Here is a 23,178-nt window from a genome sequence, read left to right on the forward strand (position 1 = left end):
CCATCACTCACAAGATCATTTAAAGAAGATTCTGATTCTGATTAAAAAGAGTCTCGAGACCTCAAAAGGAGGAAGTGGAGACCGTTTGCATAGATTGTATAAGAATAAAAATTTATCTATTTGAACAAGTGAATTTAAAACATCAATTAATAAAACTTTCCTGTTCTAATGATCTCCCAATCTAATATCCCGAGAAGTTCGTGGAATGAAGCTGTTAAAATATGTGTTTGTGTTGCAGGCGATTGCCTTTGGAGCGTTAGACCGAGATGATCTGGTGTCATACTGGTGTGGTTGGGACATTAAAAAATTAAAACTTTCAATTAGCGCTGAGTGTGTGCTATTAGATAAAATGTTTATTAAAAGGTTGAGTCTTGCTCGTTTTCTTCTGATCTCTAAAACTTCCAACTGGATATTCTCTCGAGCTTCCGTTACGCTAGCAACTCCTTTCAAATTACATATAAATCTCACGGCTCTTCTTTGTATAAATTCAATTTGAGATATGTGTTTGACTAAAAAAGGGTCCCAGACCTCACAAGCGTACTCCAAGGCGGGTCTACATAAAGTCAAATATGCGATTTTCTTTACTTTATTAGGAGCATTAAAAAGAACCCGTTTTATCATTCCCAAGGTTTGTAATGCTTTGGTACAAATCGATGTTATATGGTGGTCCCAGCTCAATGTATTTGTAATAATCACGCCCAAATATTTAAAGCTATCCACAACTTCCAGATTGGTATTATAAAGGTTGTACTCAGCTGGGACGCCAGAGTCTGACGTGAAATTAAAATTTACAATTTGACACTTTGTTACATTAAAAATCATTTTGGACTCAGAGGCCCAATTTTCGATGAAAGATGAGATGATTATTCGATCAATTGCTGATCCAGAAGCCGTTTTAAGTAGTTGGACTTATTTCAAATATAACATATCTGAAACCTGTGCCAATCAGACGTTGCATCTGTTGAATTCTTTCACAGACCTCGGATTTAATGGTTCATGGGGCATACAAAGTAAGCCGTGCTTATTACATCACCGTCTTTTGCAACCTTTTACACCATAAAATTTTGCCAAAATATAATATTTTTGGAAAATTTACAAGCAAACTCTATTTTACAGTGCTGGACTCGTGGGGCAAGGCAGAAGCAGGTATAACACAGTTGAACATAGTTTGGTTAGGAGACTATGCCGAGTGTGTGGCTATTGATTCAGGAGGAGACGATTATTCTCATTTCACTGGACAATATTGCTCGATTGGCGCTCCTCCAAGCAATACCATACTGGCTAAAATTCCATGTAAGTACATCCAATACTTGTTTAATATTCCTGTAATATCTGCTTTTATTCTTTATGACATGTTTTCTAACCACTCTTTTTATCCTTTAGCTGCAACTGTTTTATTTTTAAAGGAGCGAGGATATCTATATATGTACTTTGTAACAACGTGGTCCAAGGTAGCCACTAGTGTAAGCATCTCAAATCTGTTACCAATGTTTAAATTTTGACTTATAATAATAAATCATTATTCTTATACGCTTGAAAATTGTCTTTTCAAATCAGGCCTTTAAAGAGCCCAAGCTGGATGTATGTACAATAATGTAAAAGATAAAGGGTATAAACTCTTTTACTTTACAGAAACCATGGTATATGGCTACAGTGGTACATGTATTACAATGTTTCCCATTAGACCTGACAATGGTTGACAGAGGGTGAAACTAACAGCCAAAATTCTATTAATATCATTCATTGATAAATAGCTGGAAATATTTTTTCTACTCTGTTTGCTAGCATCAATTCATATTGGTGGATGTTTTCCTTCTGGCTGTTCGGAAAAAGACATACATGAGATGCTAGCCGCACTACCAGGTAACACCACTGCCGGCCTCAGTGTAGACTGCCAGGTGAATGATCTACCTTACTCAACAGGAGCTATAGTAACTATGTAAGTTGTACAATATTTTCATCTGTGATATAATCTTACTGCACTTCATAAGACTAGACTGTTGGTTTAATTCCTGCTGAGGGCCCTTTCTGTTCTTACTAACAAACTGCTATTGAGAAGAGGCTTAGCAAATATTATAGCTAAGTGAGACGATGAAACAGTTATGAAATGATGGTTTTATTAATTAGTAAATGTATTCATGGTTAAAGGTTCATGTTAAAGGTACTAAAATTATTACCTTTAGTATATTTAACACTTGTTCATCAATCTAAGCCATTATATTGCTAGATGCTATGGATTAATTAAGAAGCCCTCAAGTTAACAATCGACATCATTTATTTTGTAGCAACAACTCACTGTGCATCCGTATCACGCATGTGTTCATAGGAAGTTACATTATAGTCTCAAATAGGGAAATATAATCATAATGTAAACACAACAGTATATATATGATATGTCTGATAATTATATCAATACAACAAGGGCTTAATACAAGACAATAGTATTAAGCCCTCAGCTTTATAAAATAATTTTATAGCTTGTACATTATAACCTTTAGTTATTCTACCTAAAGATTGCACCGCGATTGCATGAAAGTACTAGTAGTAATTACTTTAACCTGTAGCTTTTAATAAACATTATATATATATATATATATATATATATATACTCATGCTACAGACAGTATTGTTTCGGCTAATGAAGCCTCATCAGTGCAGCTCAGAGCTTAGGCAAGGGACACAAATCCCATTACCAATGAGAGTTGACTTTCTGCCATGAAACAACTAGGTTGCCTCACAGACTTTATGAAAGTCAATGTGCTGGCACCTTATATATATATATATATATATATATATATATATATAGTCAAACATGGATACTCGAACTTCACGGACCGAGCGAAGGTGTTCGAATTATCAGAGCGTTCAAGTTATCAGAGCACTGTCACAAGTCCATGTATTTACTTATTTATTAGTAGATACATGTACATATACAAACTATAATATAAATCAAAAGCACAAATGGTTTGTTTCAAATTAAATGCTTCTAATGTAAAGTTTAAAACGTTTTTATCAAAAAGTATAGAGATTTTTCTATCGCTTGAGATTGGTTTGTTGTTTGAGGTGATGTTATTGCCAGGACGTTTTTTAGATTGACATTGGCAAAACTTGATCGTTGTTGAAATGCTCAAAAGAAAAGACATCTTTTTCTTTTGAGCGTTTTACCCACGATCAATTTTGGCGATTTTTCTTGAAGTTTATGCAAAGATTACCTCACTTTACCTTGCTTCCGAAGGGCGATCGCTAAGCGGATGTTTGGTATACATGTAAATCAAATTTCACCAAACCTTTAGAAAAGTCGTTGACAAAAATATTTTGCCGATGGTGGTAATAACGACGCTTATGAATTACGAAAAGTTGAGGTTTACCTCTATGGCTTGGAATAAAGTGATTTTTTAAAGCGATAACAACCGTTTCGGTAGCCGTTGGGCAAAAAACAGTTCGAGTTAACAGTGTTGAGTTTGAGTTATCTATAGCAATTTATCATTACGTGGGAACGGACCAAAGAAACCGTTTGAGTTAACCATGTGTTCGAGCTATTCGTGGGCGAGTTATCCATGTTTGACTGTATATATATATATATATATATATATATATATATATATATACATAAGATTTGGTGAAGTTTGTACATAAGATTTGTATATATATATATATATACAGTGAAACTCGGATAACTCAAACTTCAAGGGACCGAGCAAAAGTGTTCGAATTATCAGAGTGTTCAAGTTATCAGAGCACTGTCACAAGTCCATGTATTTACTTATTTATTAGTAGATACATGAACATATACAAACTACAATATAAATCAAAAGCACAAATGGCTTGTTTCAAATTAAATGCTTCTAATGTAAAGTTTAAAACGTTTTTATCGAAAAGTATAGAGATTTTTCTATCACTTGAGATTGGTTTGTTGTTTGAGGTGATGTTATTGCCAGGACGTTTTTTAGATTGACATTGGCAAAACTTGATCGTTGCTGAAATGCTCAAAAGAAAAGACATCTTTTTCTTTTGAGCGTTTTACCCACGATCAATTTTGCCGATTTTTCTTGAAGTTTATGCAAAGATTAACTTACTTTACCTGGCATTCGTTAAGAGCAACACTCCGAGGCAGTTCAATTAAAAGTTTTACGAGGTTTTACGGTACATTGTATATCACTAACGTTTTTTGAATGGATACTTATTGAATGTACACACGTATTCTGTGTTTAGGTCAAACGATGAATAGTTTTTTTTAGCTAAGACAACGTATACGTTTAATTACAACAATTTTTAAGACGTTTTAAACATTCAACATTCCGACGTTGATTCAACACGGAATCCACGTCGGAAAACTATTCATCACGGGCTAGCCGGGTCACACACTCAAGGATTTTCGCCACGCAAATGCAAAACAAAAACAACATGCTGTTTTTGTTTTGTACGTGCGTGGCGAAAATCCTTGCGCCCGTGACCTGGCTAACCCGTGCTATTCATCGTATAGCAGTTTAAATCAAATTTCACCAAATCTTTAGAACAGTCGTTGACAAAAATATTTTGCCGATGGAAGTAGTAACGACGCTTATGAATTACGAAAAGTTGATGTTTACCTCTATGGCGTGAAATAAAGTGATTTTCTAAAGCGATAGCAACCGTTTCGGTAGCCGTTGGGCAAAAAACAGTTCGAATTAACAGTGTTGAGTTCGAGTTATATAGAGCCATTTATCATTGCGTGGGAACGGACCAAGCAAATCAAGTCGAGTTAACCATGTGTTCGCTATATCCAAGGGCGAGTTATCCATGTTTCACTGTATATATATATATAGGCGACTCAAAGTTTAAGATAAATATACCTCTATTCTCCTATCTTCATCTGCAGCATAACGCCGTTGACGCCTGTCAGCTCTAACCATAAGCTGTCTACCCCAATCTTTAATCACCTGACGCTCAGAGAACTCTGAGTCACCTTCACTGGAACTGGAAGCATTGTTACAATCCTGCTGTTGGTCAATAAAACGTGTAAATGCATTAATTAAGTGCATTAACGATGTCAATAAATTTAGTAAATATTGATGTCGATACTATGCGCAAACTAGTAATTGAGTAAAATCCCTAACTTCAAGATCACAGACAACACGTTTTACGAGCGATAACATTTATTATGACCTATATAAAAATTTCACGCTAATAATTGGCTAAAGAAGAAATTTTATATTTATCGCTTGTAGACTCTTTTCGCATGTATCACTCACTATACACGTCACAAATAAACCACCCGCTTGAATTTGAGTGTTTCAAAAATAATCTCATTCGAACGCTTATATCTCTAGACAGAGCTAGTTTACAAAGACAAAAATGACATCAAATTGTAGCTGATGTTTTAGTTTTTTATTGGTCTTAATATCAATTGATCGACTTTTTTGACGCAACCACATCTTTAAACGCATGTTTCACCACTAAGCTAATCTTGTGGCTGGCTTCATATCTACATCAATAATACTCGGCAACAAAATTAACAGAAAAATACAGTTTCACTTTCATCATCTTTACTAACAGAGGTCAAAATCTCTGTCAACTAGCTTATCTTTACGAGCTGATGTAATGTCATGTGAGCCGAGAGGTCAATGTCCATTCAACCACCACCTATGCTATCTCTTCCATGTTGAATACATGTATACAAGTCTTTTTTTGTCCTATGATGTGTCACGAATAATTTCTTAAACCACCTGATAAGATTTGAGGCCATTGAAACATACAGCATGGATATTGGTGTGACCGGATGGGACACCACACGGAACCAGACAAGAGGCACTTGCAAAACTCAGTCAGTCAGACATAAAAATACGACGCCATTGAAACTTCAGCATAGACTGCGGCCTGAAGAATTATATTTCTTCTATGTTGATTCCCTCAGTTCAAGGTCAAATCTGATGTGGTCACTTACATGCAACGATCTTTTCATCGCTTTTTGCAGAGTTCTCTACAGCATCATGGGAAGTATTTGTATTGCCGGAACCTTCTATGACTTCATGTTCATAATCACTACACCGCCGGAAGAGCCTGAGGCGAATGTTCCAGAGGAGAAGCATGTGGTTGATGGGGTTGCCCAGAGTGATGACACGGTAGTACTTGTTCGTTCTACCGAAAAGACCGCTGAGAGAAAACATGGTTAGTGACACATTCGTAAAATTATAATTTTTATAATTGTTTCTAAGGTTATTTGCAGGTCATGTTTCCAAAAAGTTGGTTCAGCGGAGTAGTTTGTTTATCATTCTGCCACCTGTAAGTTATAATAATCCATTAAGGTAATTTTTTTAATTTTAAATAACCGACTGAGAGAGCAAATTTGAATATCAGCATGCAGCGATCCCAGGCTTTCTAAAATGAAAAATTACATTAATTAATAATTGATGTATTAATTAAAAATATTAATTAATACATCACAATTGTCTTGATTTGTTCAGCTAAGGGGCCATGAAATAAATTCACCTTGACAGGTAAGCATACCAAATTTAGCAATACGCATAGAGAATGTTTCATGAAAATGAGAAATGTGCACATTGGCCCTAAGGCTAGCCTTTTACACAATGAAGAAGTATATGCTTAGCTAAATGAAGTTTCTGATTATATTGTTTACATTTGAGTCCAGGTAATTGAATAAACAAAAACATATCATCTTGTTGCTAATGTTCATAAAATAGTCATTTACAATAGAGGTATCATTCTAATGCTGCAGCTAAAAACAGACTTTCCGTGGTTACCCCATTAGTTTTTGTATATTAGTAATGTGCTTATTCATGTAAAATATGTAATTTGTTTAAGCTTGTCGGTTATCCTGTATTGTTTAGTACTACATTTGACTGACAGCGGGTGGTAAATCATATGTGATGCATCTATTGATTGTAAGCTGAGCTGATTTCTTCCTTTGGATAGACAACTCCCTATAAACAACCTGTACTATTTGAGTAACAGTAACTGTGAAATGTAAAAGATTTCATGGTCGAAACCAATTAATGTGTGATTCCAATGAGGCATAATTATCACTTGTTTAGTTTTATTTTATTTTGACTTAATTGAATAATATTGTAATAAATAATATAGTATAACACAAATAACATTGTTTTATACATTGTACTTTATTAAACCTTTTATAACAAAACACCAGCATTTTGAGCATTTATTGTATCAGACCCATCATACATGTGCTGAGTATGAGTAATTTTAGATAAAGTTTAAATGTTTAACTATGAGGCGAAATTTGTTATGATTCCTTTATGGAAACTAGACATATGGTTTGCACTGTGTTTTTTTGTTATCATTAAATGCTTAGGTACCGTAGGGTTGTATTGTGAGCTTCTACACCACCAGGAGCACACAACTTCTTATTTTACATGCACTTTCCTCAGTTGCTCACTGCAGCTTGCAGGTGCTCACATGCAGCAGCCATGAAGATCAAACAAGCTGATAGTTGGTTTGATGGCTGGTAGAGCCTATTCAACACCCTTGTCTCAGATTACTGACCGCCCATAGATAACATATCTCTCCAAATACTATGACAAAAACTACGGGTTTTTCTCATAGTGATACTGTATAGCATATCCGTATCTTTATTAGAAGTTCACTAATTACTTTGACTGTTGCAGGACCTTTTGGAGAGTTTCTCATGTGCTTCTCTCTCTACACTAACGGCTACAAACTCCTGAGTACTGCCCAGGGGGCTGGCGCTCTCTCTTCCATCAATGGCATCAGGTTTATCAGCATGACATGGGTAGTGCTTGGCCACACTATAGCCTTTTCCACCTCATCTATAAGTATGTTTACATGTTTGCACCATACTGCTGCTGATGTGCTGATCTTGGTAGTGTTACTGAGGGGTCAGCGTTAGTAGCTGAACTACCGTAATAGCCCAAGTATAATGCTCCCTTTTTGTCTCAGATTTTAATATGAAAAGTTGGAGAGCATTATACTGGAATATATGAGAAATCCCAGTTTGCAGAAACAACTTTCGAGTGAAGAAAAATAAACTTTTGTAATAACTTCTAGTGGTATGTTTGTGGTAATTTATCAATAAGTATAATACAAAATAAAGCTACAAATTTATACATTATTAATAATAGTGTATTAAATGTTACAAACATATATTAAAAAACAAGTGACATACAATGTTTATAATTACCACAGAAATTGAAATAAAAACATTAAAAATATTATTTTGCATCGTTAGCGACTTGGTTCCCACTACTCGTTGCGGTCAGACTGTCGCTTTCTCTTTGACTCACAGCGTCTTCCGGTTTTTCAAATTCTTCTTCACTGTCTTTTGATCAAAAATCTCTGCTGCTAAATCAGTCAACATCAGCATACAAACAAATTTTTTGTATCTTGTATTTTTTGTAAGAGTATGAGCTCTTATGTGTAGCCATTTTGAATTCTTTTCATAGAGGGGAGGAGGCACTTTCATCAACGTGTGTGGCTTCCACATGTGTTCCAAGCACAAATATTTGCATTAAAATAGTAATACGAAATGAAAAAATATAATACTTTTGTCAGAAATAAAATTGCTTTCTTAAAAAACTTTTAAAACCATTTTTAACAGAAAATCTGAAAACTTAGGAGAATGTTATACTTGGGTATTTCAAAACAGATCAGTTTTTTTTATTTATAACTGAGGGAATATTATACCTGGGTCATTATGGTAACATTTTTTTAACTTTCTTTAATCTTACTACTGTAATTGTGGAGTAAGTCTCGACTACTCTACAAATTGATAATGAGTCGTCTTCCCCTTCATACTGCCCTCTCTTTTATGTTAAATCTAATGTAATTATAGTTTTGAAGATGCGATAAGCCTTTTGTCTGCTTTACGAGGAGGCAGCCATACATGGTGATGCACAGCATGTTCCAGTTATTTCGTTATTGTCAAACAGCAAGAGGTTTTTAGAACTTGTGAGTTGTCTGAAATCACTCCCGTTATCGATGTTCTGTTTGTTTATGGTTGCCATAGTGATGTAAACAGCCGTAGTCGTACCCAATGTTGACGATTTCTTTATAACATATTTGTAGGTAATATTTTGGCTGTCTTCGGCTGGTTCAAAGACTGGCCATTTATGGTCATCCTCAACGCAACTGTCTCCGTTGACAGTTTTTTGTACTGAGCGCTGTACTTACCACTTACCTCTTTCTCAAGGATCTCGAACGTAAGAAGCCAGGAACACTCAAGTTCCTCATATCTGTTCCTGTCATGTACCTGCACAGATACCTCAGGTTCGTGTATTTGTCTTTTACGCACAGATCTATTGTAGATCTTTCTATGGATATTACTTCATGCTATATTCATACAGGTAACTAGTCTATTTTGACATATGCATTGTCAACATTTGCTAGCATATTTTCATAGGGAAACCAATCTAATTAAATCATTAGTAAACAGGTATTATCTCTATCAACCTCATTACATTGTGTCAGTAGATGCAAGACATCTTCATAGATCTCCATAGACATCAGCATCGACATATTTCTGTCATCTTGTTCTATAATATTCTCAACTTTGTACGGAGTCTATCATAATGATATGGTCTGTGGTTTATATTCGGTGGCAAGTCTTCCAGAGTTTTAGAACTATTTTTTACTTATTAAGCAAGTTTTTACTTATTTCAACACACACAATATTCACACTTGTGGAAGTTATCAGAGACGATAAGCTCATTGTTTCGATGATTCCTTTCACAACAATCTATTTTTCTAAAAAGAGATTGTTTAAAAAACTTTTGAATTAATTTCTTGATTTCATGGTATGAGGGAAAATAAGTGATTTACAAAGAAGTGTCACATATATTTTATAAACTTACCGTTGCAGAGATTGTCGATTAGAGATTTTAGCATTTCCAGCATTTTAGCAATAAAAATGTTCCAGTACTTTCAGATAGCTATTTTACCACCTTTAGGACATTTCTGATATGCTGCGTTCCTTACTCTTGGCATCAGTAGAAGTGTAAGTAGTAGTGTAAGTAGAAGTGTAAGTTAAAGTGTAAGTACAAGTGTAAGTAGAAGTGTAAGTTAAAGTGTAAGTAGAAGTGTAAGTTAAAGTGTAAGTTAAAGTGTAAGTAGAAGTGTAAGTTAACGTGTAAATAGAAGTGTAAGTTAAAGTGTAAGTTAAAGTGTAAGTAGAAGTGTAAGTTACAGTGTAAGTAGAAGTGTAAATTAAACTGTAAGTAGAAGTGTAAGTTAAAGTGTAAGTTAAAGTGTAAGTAGAAGTGTAAGTTAAAGTGTAAGTTAAAGGGTAAGTTAAAGTGTAAGTTAAAGGGTAAGTTAAAGTGTAAGTAGAAGTGCAAGTTAAAGTGTAAGTAGAAGTGTAAGTAGAAGTGTAGGTTGAAGTGTAAGTAGAAGTGTAAGTTAAAGTGTAAGTAGCAGTGGAAGTTAAAGGAAGTATCGCTTACCATCATTAATTACGTTGTAAATGAAGTCATGTATTGAAACCTGGGAATAATCCATGATGAGATTATCCAGCGTATTTTCTACCCCAGGTTGACACCAGCTTATGGATTTATGATTCTACTGTACACGTGCCTCGGGCTCTACATGTTCAATGGGCCGCTCAAGCCACCCCACACTGATGCTACAGATAAGTACTGCGTGACCAACTGGTGGGGTGCCATCTTCTATGTCAACAATGTTATAGAGTCTGATAAAGCGGTGAGCATCTCCTGACTACTTATATGTGAATCTGAGTACTAAAAGAACGATCTATGAAGTAGATTAAAGAGTGTGATGCGTGATAACATTGTTCCATGTGCCGTCTGCAAGCTGTGTGAGTCACTTTTAGATAGTACTACCAGTAAGCCTGGTGTTGCCTGAAATTTATTTCATTTTTAATCAGATAGTAGTTGAGTGCTTAAGAGGCCGGTTCTCAACAACCAGACAAAATATTGAAACCGAATATTTTTGGCAACCTGGTAGAAGACACGAAGCGCATGCGTGTGAAGATAAGACGAAATTATAAATAAAATGTCGAAACTCATAGCGTTGCGCAGACTAACGCACGCGCAGAGGGATTTATTAATATTGAATTTACTTGAAACCAAACTATAACTGTTGTCATAGTGATGTTTTTATTTCTTCGCATCGCATCACTCAAATTTTCTACTCTGATTGTATGTCTAAAACTGTGATCCCATGTTTGCATTGACACTATGTCAACTGGATGAGTTATCATAGAAAAACTCAGAGATTATTCTTGGCTTCCATTTCCTTTGTTTTCATTTACAATCTGATCATTGCATGTTGGTTTACTAAAGTCTTCACGTAATTTAAATGGCCGTGTAGCTAAACAATATGATTTCATGATGAAATGAGTTGTATGCTATTTTTCTAATGTTGGTCAGGATACAAGAGAAAACAATTTGTTATTTCTTAAATATTTTCGTTCACCATGTACATATAATCATTCCTCTTTCGCTACTGTAAGCCGATGTATCGGCTTTCGTGGTAATACAAGTACAGACTGTAAGCCGATGTAGCGGCTTATCAATAGGGTTTCACTTTTCTTTTCATTGCGAAGGGTATACATTAGCTAGACCAATCAAATTTTGTCTCCAACAAAACAACCTTGTTGCTAATCATGTGCAACCAATGTTGCTGAGCAATTTCATTTCTAATTATTTTTTCAAAGCGGGAAAACCAGATCTCAATCGTTATGGTAGTAAGAATATTCCCGCGTTCTTCCGGTGCAAAGGGAGCGTCAGAAATTTTGCGAGAGTGATATTCACTAAACACTTTTGTACTTTTCTTGTAGATAATTCTGTTCTGAATAAGATGCACTTTACAGTAAAACAATAGCTGATTTGGTTTTTGAGATATTGCATAAATACTAACAGCATATCGATTTTTCGAAAATCTGGTTGAATTAATTTGGTCAGATTTTATCGCAGTAATGAAAGAGTTAATATGTCTGTGATTCATTTTGTAAATTGCTACTGGAATATATGTCGACGACGTCTTAAGTTTTTCTAATGATACGAAACATTAAATGTTCAATTGAACTCAAAATAATGGCCCCATTTTCGATGAATTTGTTTTGGAGCAATCGACGGTGTTCACATTTTTTGGATGACAATTACATTTACCTATTCTGACAAAGCTACCTTTTCCTCATAGAAATCACATCATCAACCATTTGAATGACTTTAGCATAAAGTGTAGTAGACGAATTGTCACCCTTGCGTCTTGTGAGCTGTTTTAGAATCCAGCCTTCTCTTGAGGATCAGATGCAATTCGGATCAAGAAGTATCCTTGACAAATATTATTGGATTTACAGTGTGCTGGATGGGGGTGGTACCTTTCGAATGACTTCCAGTTCTTCCTCGTCACTCCATTTATCGTCTACCTTATGCACTTGTAAGTTAAGGCTTCTCACCCCTTTACAGGCTCACATGTGATTAATCAATTTGCTTCGTTGTGTCATTTAAGTAAACGCTTTATTGGTTAAACAATTTACAGATATCAACTGGTATTCGTGTATCTTTGCTCAATAATGTCATGTCAGATGCTTTTAGAGGAATATTGTAGATTTCACTTGGTTGCTATCTACTAATAAATTGATACAGACTCACTGCAGTAGGCAGAATGAAAGCCGTTTGAGATCTTTTTCATCTTTTTTTTATAAAGAAAAGACATTGTGTTTAAAATATTAAACATCTGTTAATGATGCACCTTATACTCCTCTCATGGCCACACATTTGGTTACATCGCTTGTTCACCTATTTGATATTTCGTTATTTCTTTTTTGTTGGTAGTTATTATGGTTTCTGTATGTTGAAGAAGGATTTACGTGTGTATTTCAGTATGCTGAGTTGAGTATGTATACCGTTGTTAAACTATCTGCCATGTCTGCTGCAGGGTGCCAGTAGCTGGTTTTATTGTCAGCATAGTACTGGTCATCATAAGTGCCATCACTGCAACCGCTGTCTCTGCTATGCATGACTTTGGTATGGGTGTGGGCGGAGCTAGAGTGCCAAATGATGGGTAAGCCTAACATAGAGTGTCAAATATTTTTGTTTGCTTACAGAATGACTTGCACCAAAATTCACATTACAGGTATTTGATATCAAAAGATTCAGCATGTCTTACTCTGCTGTGTTGTAGGTACAAGATATGTGGAGATGTGATTCCAAGCTCTTAAAGCTCAAAAATGAATAGTTAATTCCAGCCATCACAAAAATGCCATAGGTTGGAATCCCTCTCCAAAACGGCCCAAATGGGACGTAGTTGAACACAAAGTGCTTCTGTTTACACTTTCATGTAACCTCATTCGTCAAAATATTTTCACAAATATTCAATAAAACCATATCTATTCTCCTTGCGGGTCTATTTCATCATCATTGTCATGTTGTCACTTTGAGCACTGATATCTCAAAACCTAGACTAAAAATTAATTTACTATTTTAACTATCTTACATGTAGCTCGTAGGAGTACATATCATCCTCTGATAAATATGAAGAGCCTGTTGGTCATCTGTAATAGTCAAAAAATGCTGCATAAGTGGTTCGCGCTATTTGGCAGGAAGTATGGGTCACATGATCAGATTACGACTAGATGAATAGACCGAGCTGAAACGAAACTGTAAAGTAGCGAGCATCTATATTTGATAAGGGCTTTTTGATGAAACCCGAAGTGCTACGAGAACTAAACTAGTGCTTCGAGATGTTTTATATTGAGCCTTTTATTGGCCTTTCAATTCGCATGATAACATCATGTGTCAAAACAATAACCACGTCGAGTTGAGTACGTCGACGAAATAAAGGGATTCCAAACTACGGCGTTTTCGTAATGGCTGCGGTTAACTGTTTGTTTTTGAGCTTTTAAGAGCTTGTAATTGCATTTCCACATATTTTCTACCTACAACACAGCAGAGTAAGATATGATGAACCTTTTGCTACCAAATAACTGTAATGTAAATTTTGTTGCAAGTCAACCTTTAATGATTAACGACTTACTCGAAGGTCCTATTTGGGTGATGCTCAGATGAAACTATCTGTTTACACAATATCTTTTGTAGTAAAATCAACAAGATTCAGGTCGTTTCAAGTATCAGTTTTTTAACAGGCGTATACATCATGTAATGACTGGTAGATGCCTTAGTTGTTTTGAGCATTTCTATTTTAGCCAGTTTAAGAAAACTGATGCTCTAAATGACCTGAATCATCGTTATTCTACATGAAGGACTCTGTTTAACAACACAGTGTTAACAGTTTGTTTTACCTGAATACGGCTCAGCAATACCGTTTAACATGTATAGCTGTAGAGCTCCTGCCGCATTATGTCATTATGTTACATTTGTTGTGTGAGTGCCATCTGACAGAGTACCCGCTCTACCTCCTTATCCTGCTACCTCCAGATTGTTAATAATGTTTATACATACTGTTACAGGGCTGCCACTGCACAGGCAGACTACAAGAAAGACTTTTACGTTGTTCCGTGGGTCCGATACCAGTCATTTGGGGTCGGTGTGGTCTTTGGATTCCTTCTATGGCGATTGCACGGAAAACTAAAAATTCCAACTGTAGGTTAATCTCAATATTCTGTTTGACTTTACATTCATCGTTAGATATTGAGATTCCGCCAGTTACAAAATTTGTATGATTTTATTTTTAAAGGTCCTGAGCTTTTTAGACCATTTCAGTAGTTGGGGATGTTTTCTCTAAATTAGTGGCAGTCATGTTAACCTCCAATGAAACTGTTGGTCATTCTCGCAACACTTTCCTTGTGTAATTTTTCTTAGCTGGGACGTAATTAATTTCCAGAAACTGCTATTGTGTACATGGGCTGAAATTTTTTACCATAATTTCAAAAAGTATTATTTCAATTGTCACGAAATAAACATGAGAGTTATCAGTATTTTCTTCTCTACAAGGACTAGTTTTGACAGTAGATAGTGGTGATAATATCTCTCTCCACTCTACTCTCCCTAGAAACATTACGTACAACTAAATCACAGTCACCATCTGAATCATCAGATTCACCGCTACTTTTACTACTAAATGAGGTCTCGAAGTCCTACTGAGATCAAATAGTTGCAGCATTTTATGCACAAAGTCGAGACGTTCTTTTTTCGCGATTGGCATCCATCTGATTGACAAAACACTGTATTAAACCATTTTATTGTTCATATTTGTAGTTTTGATACAAGTGTAATAATTGGTCAAATAAAATGCTGTTTTGTTCACATTTGGTAAAAAAAGTATAGGTCTGCTAGCACAAGTGAAGTAATACCACTTGTTTTTAATGATGCATTGAGTGGCTTCTAAAGTGGCGTTCCGTATGGAATAAATGATCCAGGAAGCCACTGAAGTGGCGCCACGTAGCAAAAGAATTAACCAATCACAATGAAGTAGCGATTATCTGATGACACTTCTTGACTGACCGGTATGGCTAAATATTCATGGAGATCCACTCCCTCGCAATAAACACGACACTAGCGAAATCTGTCAAACTTGTTTGTGTAACAGCTGGCAGAAAGTGGCTGCAAGTTGTTGAAGTAGAGGATTTGTAATAAATATTTTGCCATGCCTCTTACCGGGCCACAATGTCCTTTTACCAGGTAGCTTATTGTGTCTAAGGTTGCTTTCGACTCGCAAGGTTTAAGAGCCTATGTATAAGGAATCTTTTTTTGGGGTCAGACATTCACACGATTAAATTTATTCACAACATTCAGGCAATTAAATTTAGCTGCAAAAGTCATTCCCATTTTGCTAATAACCAAGTTAATTGGAAAAAGACCACAACACAATGTAGCTAAGATTTTAGGACAAGTAGTCCACCTCCTAGTTGACGAACCAGACAGAGGACTCTACGACTGGTTACTTTATCTTATAGGATAATTTGTATGACTACTGAGTTATGATACTGCCTGTTGTAGATTGTGAACTTGGCCTTGTGGGCAGCCAGTGGATGTATTATGCTTCTCGTTCTCTATGCTGACTACCCTGTTGTGTCTAACGAGCGAATCGCAACTCCTGCTGAAGCAGCCATCTTTAACGGCTGGTCAAGGACTGCATGGTCAGTAGCGCTCGGTTACATCATTCTTGCCTGCTGCACTGGACAGGAGGTAAGAGTTGTTTTTTCGTTGTTAACTACTGTCAAACTGTGTACCTTGCCTTATCAGGGGCTCTTGATCTGGTAGGGCTTCAAGGCTGGATTTGACTCTTGATACTCTGAGACATTACGCTTTTCAGCTATTTCAAATTATTTCATTCTTAGTAGTATTAGTAAATACTAGTACCAGTACTAGTAAATTTCTAGTAAATTTTATCCAAAAACTCTGGTATCTTTTTATCGTTTACAATTTCTTTCTGTGTTCAAAATTATCTGACTGCCAAAATGTTTTAAGATTAACATTGCCAAAACTTGAACACAGTTGAAATGCTCAATTTGATCTCCTCAGATGACCTCAAACATCAAAAGCAATTGCAAATGATAGAAAAATACCAATACTTTCTGATAAAAATTTACTTAAAATCTGTGCAAGATAATCTTTAACAGTAAGTTGTGAATAATGGCAGGAAATATAATATAACTGTGCTATATAATATAACAAATATAATATATATATAATATATAATGTGCTATATAATATAATAAATATAATATAGCTGTGCTACCCGGTGTCGCCCAGGCATTGAAAATCAGCTTATAAACAATGAGAAGTAATGAGAGCTACCTGCCACTTGCTATTAGCCTGACACATAGCCAATGGATAATTTCAGTGAGCTTACTAATAAGAGCTACCGCGTCTCATGTTGTTTCGCCATCACCTTGCATCGTGACCGAAAGCGGTAGCGTATTTGCACCTGTATAGCAACATATATCGCCTAATGAACTCATCAAGCTTGCGTGGCTGAATTGGTAAAGTGTTGGACTGGTGAACCGGAGGGTCCGAGATGAAATCTTTTGTATTGTATCTGAGTAAACTAAAAAAAGGTGACACGACTCTCGTTTGTTGAAACCAATAATAAAAGGCTTACTTAAAAGACTCGGTATTTTTATGGAAAATAACAGCAGGCGCTCACATCACCAAATTGATATCTACACATTTTCCAATGCTGGCAGTTAGTGAGACTAGCATCATCTGCTATCTTATGATTGTGTGTAGTGCGCTGATATAACTGTATATAAAGTAGACACTTGTTATCACCCTTGAATAGCCTTAGAACCTGGAACATTTTTTGTAGGATGGGTTAATGAGTTTCTATCTTGGCCTGCCTTTGTGCCCCTTGCCCGCATGACATACTGTGCATATCTTGTTCATCCCGTTATCATGACTGTCATGAATATGGCTAGTCTCAGTAAAGTCAAGTGGACTCAGGTTACCCTCGTAAGTATTACCAACTTGTTGATATTGAATTGCTAGTTGTATTACTTTGCCAGTTGTGAGTATCACATTGCTAGTTGTATTACTTTGCCAGTTGTGAGTATCACATTGCTAGTTGTATTACTTTGCCAGTTGTGAGTATCACATTGCGAGTTGTATTACTTTGCCAGTTGTGAGTATAACATTGCTAGTTGTATCACTTTGCCAGTTGTGAGTATTAAATTGCTAGTTGTATTACTTTGCCAGTTGTGAGTATCACATTGCTAGTTGTATTACTTTGCCAGTTGTGAGTATCACATTGCGAGTTGTATTACTTTGCCAGTTGTGAGTATAACATTGCTAGTTGTATTACTTTGCCAGTTGTGAGTATTTCATCACTATGTGTAAATATTAATAGTTGTTACAGTTACTTCGCTAGTTGTTGCCAGTAGAATGCCAATCACTATAGGGTTGTCTATAAGGTACTAAATGCACTGCTTGTAGATACTCGTTGCTTGTTGCTAGTTGTTGCCTGTACAATGCCAATCACTATAGGGTTGTCTATAAGGTACTAAATGCACTCCTTGTAGATACTCGTTGCTTGTTGCTAGTTGTTGCCTGTACAATGCCAATCACTATAGGGTTGTCTATAAGGTACTAAATGCACTGCTTGTAGATACTCGTTGCTTGTTGCTAGTTGTTGCCTGTACAATGCCAATCACTATAGGGTTGTCTATAAGGTACTAAATGCACTCCTTGTAGATACTCGTTGCTTGTTGCTAGTTGTTGCCTGTACAATGCCAATCACTATAGGGTTGTCTATAAGGTACTAAATGCACTCCTTGTAGATACTCTTTGCTTATTTCGCTAGCTAGTTTTCTCACTTAAGCAAATAGTTGATAGGCAAGCTTGCTGACAGAATATTGTTTACATTCTGTTCAATAACACCTATTAACAAGAAACTGTTTATTAGTTTCTAGAAAAGTTAATCGTGATTACCTTGCTTATTATTGTCCAATCTTCACTATTTGTGTTGTAATGTCTATTCAATTTATTTTATTCATGTGTTTACTAAAGTATTTGAGGGATGAAGTCATATCCTTAAAGGTTGACTTGCAACAAAATTCACATTACCGTTATTTGATATGAAAAGATTCACCATGTCTCACTCAGTTGAAGGTGCAAAATATGTGGAAAGGTGATTACAAGCTCTTAAAAGCTCAAAAACGAACAGAAAAACGCGGCCACACGAGACCGCCGTAGTTTGGATTCCCTTTCCAAAACGGCTCAAATGTGATGTAGTTGTGAGAGATGGTTTCTGTTAACACTTTTATGCAACCTTATTCGTCGAAATATTTTCACAAATATACTTCACGCATTCAATGAAACTATGTCTATTGTTCTTACGCGTCTGTTTTATCGTCATTGTAATGCTATCACTTTTAGCAGTGATATCTTATAACTTACCGTAAAAAATCGTTAATCTTTTTAACCTTAGCTCGAAGGAGTACATACCATTGTCTGATAATCATGAGGAGCCTGTTGGTCGCCTGTGATAATCGAAAAGTTCTGCAGAAATTATTTGCGAAGTATTGGGTCACGTGATCAGATTACGACCTGACGATTGAATAATGCCGAAACAAAACCGTTAAGTAGCGAGCATCTATGTTTGATACGGGGTCTTCGGCAAAACCCGAAGTGTTTGTCATAAACTAGTACTACGATAAGTTTTATATTGAGCTTTGTATTGGCCTTTCAATTCACGTGAGAACATCACGTGACAAGACGATAACCAAATTTCGTGGTTGCGTCATCGAAATAAAGAGATTCCAATCTACGGCGGCTTTTCGTTTTTGAGCTTTTAAGAGCTTTTAATCACATTTCCACATATTTGGCACTTACAACACAACAGAGTAAAACATGGTGAATCTTTTGATACCAGATAACTGTAATATGAATTTTGTTGCAAATCAACCATTAACCTTTTAGATAGTCGATTGTAGCTGTTTGCAGCTCGTGTATTTCTGTTCGAAATGAAATGCTTCCGACTATTAATTAGCAGTACAATAATAGCAATATTAAAACTTTATATTTTACTAATGTTTATTATAGACAGCATATAACTCTGAACTTCACATAACATTTTGCCAGTCAAAACCATGTAAATAACACTCTTTCTCGAGTTCAAAACTTTATAATTTTCTTCAAATATTTTTTTTCTTCTAAAATGCTTATACTCAGTTACTGGAAACGAAGTTGAAAATTGATGTCGCTGTTTATATTTGTGCACTGCTCTCAGTTGTCTACAGTTCATAGCAGTATTAATAATAGCATCAAACAATACCTCGTATGTTGATTACATATAATGCTAAGGATACTACCAGTGAACTTCTGACCTGTTCTGTGTGTGACCTTGATCAGTACGGAGTGGAACCTTTTTATTACAAAATGCCTTAAAGGAGAGTAAATAAGGTTCGACCTTCAGGGGGTTCACTCTCAACTTTCATCCCAAAGGGCATGACAAAAAAAGCTCTTTTAAGGGGTGTTTTTTGGTGGCCAGACACTCTAGAGTGTTTTCATAAAAAGGTGTTTTTTAGCTTGGTGCAGTGGATAGGGGTCAAACGTGTCTCATTGATTTCCACACAGTGGAAAGGGGTATTCATGAACAAAAAAAGGGGCAATTAGTCTGTGGTGATGAAGTGATAAGGGGTAGTCTTTATTAATGCGTAAGTCAGTGGAAAGGGTGCATTTTATAAGATCTCAGACTAGCCCTTGAGGATGAATAAAAGAGAGCGAAACCCCTGGGGTTCGACCATTGTAAGAATGCAGTATTTGCATGGTGTAATCTGACAATATTGATGTAAACTTCACTGAATTTTTATCAACTCTACATTCCATAATAGTGGAATGAAATGATAGATATGATACATCTGGTCTACTTGTTGGCATTTTATGGCTCTATAACACCTTGTACTACCTGTTATCTGTTTAGCCTGTTTAGTCTGTTTATGTAACACTACAGGGATGTTTTGTGATCGGATTAAGCTGTTATTCTCTCTGGTTAAGCTCTCCAGCAAGCAGAACTTCTACTATGAAAGCGTGTAGAGGAAGAGAGACCTGTTTAATTGTCATTTGATTCTTTGATCTATCAGATATTGTTTGTTTATTGTAGATCTACATGTTTGCTGGCTACCTAACTCTCTCATATGCAGTTGGCTTCCTTTTTTCTCTCGTCTTTGAAGCTCCCTTCATGCTGATAGACAAAAAGTACCTGACTGGAAAACTATCTAAATCTATCAAGTGAAGACAACTATGAAACATGATGAGTCTATGAACAGTGTCAGCATTTCTTTTGTAAAATGAATGAATAGATAATTTATGAAATGCCTAGTCATCTCTAACTTAGTTCACAATGAATTACTCTCCGTTTACAGCCGTTAGCTCAGAACCAGCCACCAACTTGTATTTTTAGTCAACTTTAATGAAGATTCACTAACAAAACAAACATCTGTTGAAATCTCTGGAGTTGTGTGCTCTCAATTACTTTGGCTAAATAAAAATGCATACCATAAGATGAGCATTAGCTTATTTGCATCACCCTTCTCTAAAGAATTATTTTTCATAGCTTTATCCAATGTTTTACCTCAATAGTTTTGCTCAATGGTGTTGACTGGCATTGTTTTACCAGACTAGGGGATGAATAGTTGGTTATTAACAAATCCTTTGAATATCGTTAAGAGTTACGTTATGTAAATCCTCTGTGCTGTCAATACTTAGATGTATTAAGATTGATCTATTTTCCGAGCGTGTGTAACCCTGTTCTGCGGCCAGATTTTGCTATATTTTTATATAGCAGTTCTTAATTTTCTTCCATGATTTCAAACAATTTCTAGTTTCTTGAACATTTATGGATTATATTTCCTTTGCGACTTCAACTAGGCTTTATTAAAATATAATATATGTAGTATGTGATAGTAACAATGGCAGTATTTGTCATAATTGCTATACACGTCATGAAGTTAGCATACAAATAATCTTAGCAAACGGCTTTGCGAAGGCAAGGGTAGATAACTTCAACTACCTACCAGAGCTCACTCTCCAGCTACTTCCTGCCCAAAGCTACCTGACCTTTTACTTATGAAGAGTCTGTCTAGCTGATCACAACATTGGTTGTTAATTAGAATCTGAAAAGTCAACATTCGGCTATCTGGCAGAAAATCAGATGCAATGCATGCTGGGCCCTTACTAGCGTAACAATTTCCAGAATGAGTGAGCAAAAACTCAACTTCTAAAATTATTGTGATAATTTTTGTTTTTGTGATTTGTGATAGCTGCAGTGCATAGTGCAAAGCTGCCTATGCCAAACTACAAAATACCCAAAATATTACATTGCGGTGTTAAGACCTTGAACAATCCTACATGGGCTAGAGAGCTATTTATTTAACAATAGAACTAAATACTAGTAGATAACAATATAAATAAAGTGTACCAGGTACCTTTTCAGTCAGTGTAGATACATCTGAGCCTGTGCCGAAGGTAAAAATAACTTCTCTCTCATTAAACTTGAGGTTTCTAACTATTGTCTCATCTAGTCATTCATTGTCAGATTCTGAAAATCTAACCCTCCTGCTAGGACCTCTATAACAACTACTTACCCATTCCCTGCTACCTTTGTCAGTATCGCTACTATAGCTACTGCAGTTACTCCTGCTACTAGGTCTAGTACGTCTGTTGTACTTGCAGTCCTGTGTGATATGCCCTTTCTTACTACATATATAACACTTAGCTTCAGAGCAATCACGTACCCTATGACCCGATTCTTTGCACTGATAGCAAGCAGGCTCACTCATAGGGGAGGATTGTCTATCAAGTTTCATGCTAAGGTGCTTATGCTTATATTTATGGCTATGCCTATTCCTATAGTCATACAGATCAGCAAACCTATCTTTTCAAAGCCATCTTGGTGTACACCTACGTCACCAGAATCCCCTGATGATCAACTACAGTCCCTAGAAAATGTTTCTTACCAAGCTTTATTCTCCTTTGTCTATCTTTGTTTCCTTTTAATCTTATTAACCTCCTTTGGATTCTCAGAACCACAACTATTAGTATCATTGGACTCTATAGCTGCAGTACTTTTATTCAAAGTCATTCCCTTTGCTCTTTCTAAAATACCTTCTGAATCTTGGGCAAGTTGTCTAGCTCTAATAATGCAAGAAGTTTAATGCGACCGCAAAAATTATCTTGACATTCAGGTTTACCCATTTGTAGAATGGTAAGTTCCACACATAAACCAAATTCTGATAGCCAAGACTTAGAAGAATTAGCCGCATCACTAGAGTTAATAATTAACCTGGGAAAGTCATTCACATCAAACCTAAATGCGGCCGTCGAACGCCGCATTCTCTATTGCTTATCAAAAGTAATTAAAACACTTACCCTCACTCTTCACAAAAAAAAAACAAACAATCATCAACCCTTCTACCTCAAATGCTCACGTGAAAATGTAATCACTAATCACTGTCAACACTCTCACTGAATCTACCGTCCTCCGCAAACCAAGTTTGCCTACGACGCCATGATGCATCCTATTGGTCACTTACCGCTAGGTTTTTAAATTTTAGTCCTAATTTTTTAACTGATTCGGCCAATTCGGCAGAATTAGCCGAATCGGTTAAAAAATTACTCATATTTCCAAAATATGAGTCGTAACACTTACTGAACATTAATTAACAAATAAGGTGTTATATATGCGTCTATGCACATTATAGGTTCCGAGGCTACAGAGGCTTGTCAGAACCCGGATTAGGATGTCGTCTGACGTAAAAAAGCTAGATCCCACTATATATTGGGAGAT

General features: G+C 35.9%; 1 protein-coding gene across 1 annotated transcript; it reads left to right on the top strand.

Moving 5' to 3' along the window:
* Positions 1 to 895: 895 nt before the first annotated feature.
* LOC137392834 (nose resistant to fluoxetine protein 6-like) lies at positions 896 to 21,291 on the top strand. The gene is given in 15 exon segments (XM_068079168.1): positions 896 to 1,010; positions 1,117 to 1,293; positions 1,786 to 1,939; positions 5,954 to 6,147; positions 7,623 to 7,790; positions 9,040 to 9,114; positions 9,117 to 9,240; positions 10,500 to 10,668; positions 12,290 to 12,369; positions 12,871 to 12,996; positions 14,402 to 14,534; positions 15,891 to 16,079; position 16,904; positions 17,203 to 17,345; positions 20,494 to 21,291. Coding segments are annotated over 15 exon segments (1,866 nt in total). The 5' UTR covers positions 896 to 1,009; the 3' UTR covers positions 20,626 to 21,291.
* The last annotated feature ends 1,887 nt before the right edge of the window (positions 21,292 to 23,178 follow it).

This window comes from Watersipora subatra, chromosome 4 (genome assembly GCF_963576615.1).
Source record: "Watersipora subatra chromosome 4, tzWatSuba1.1, whole genome shotgun sequence".
NCBI lineage: Eukaryota > Metazoa > Bryozoa > Gymnolaemata > Cheilostomatida > Watersiporidae > Watersipora > Watersipora subatra.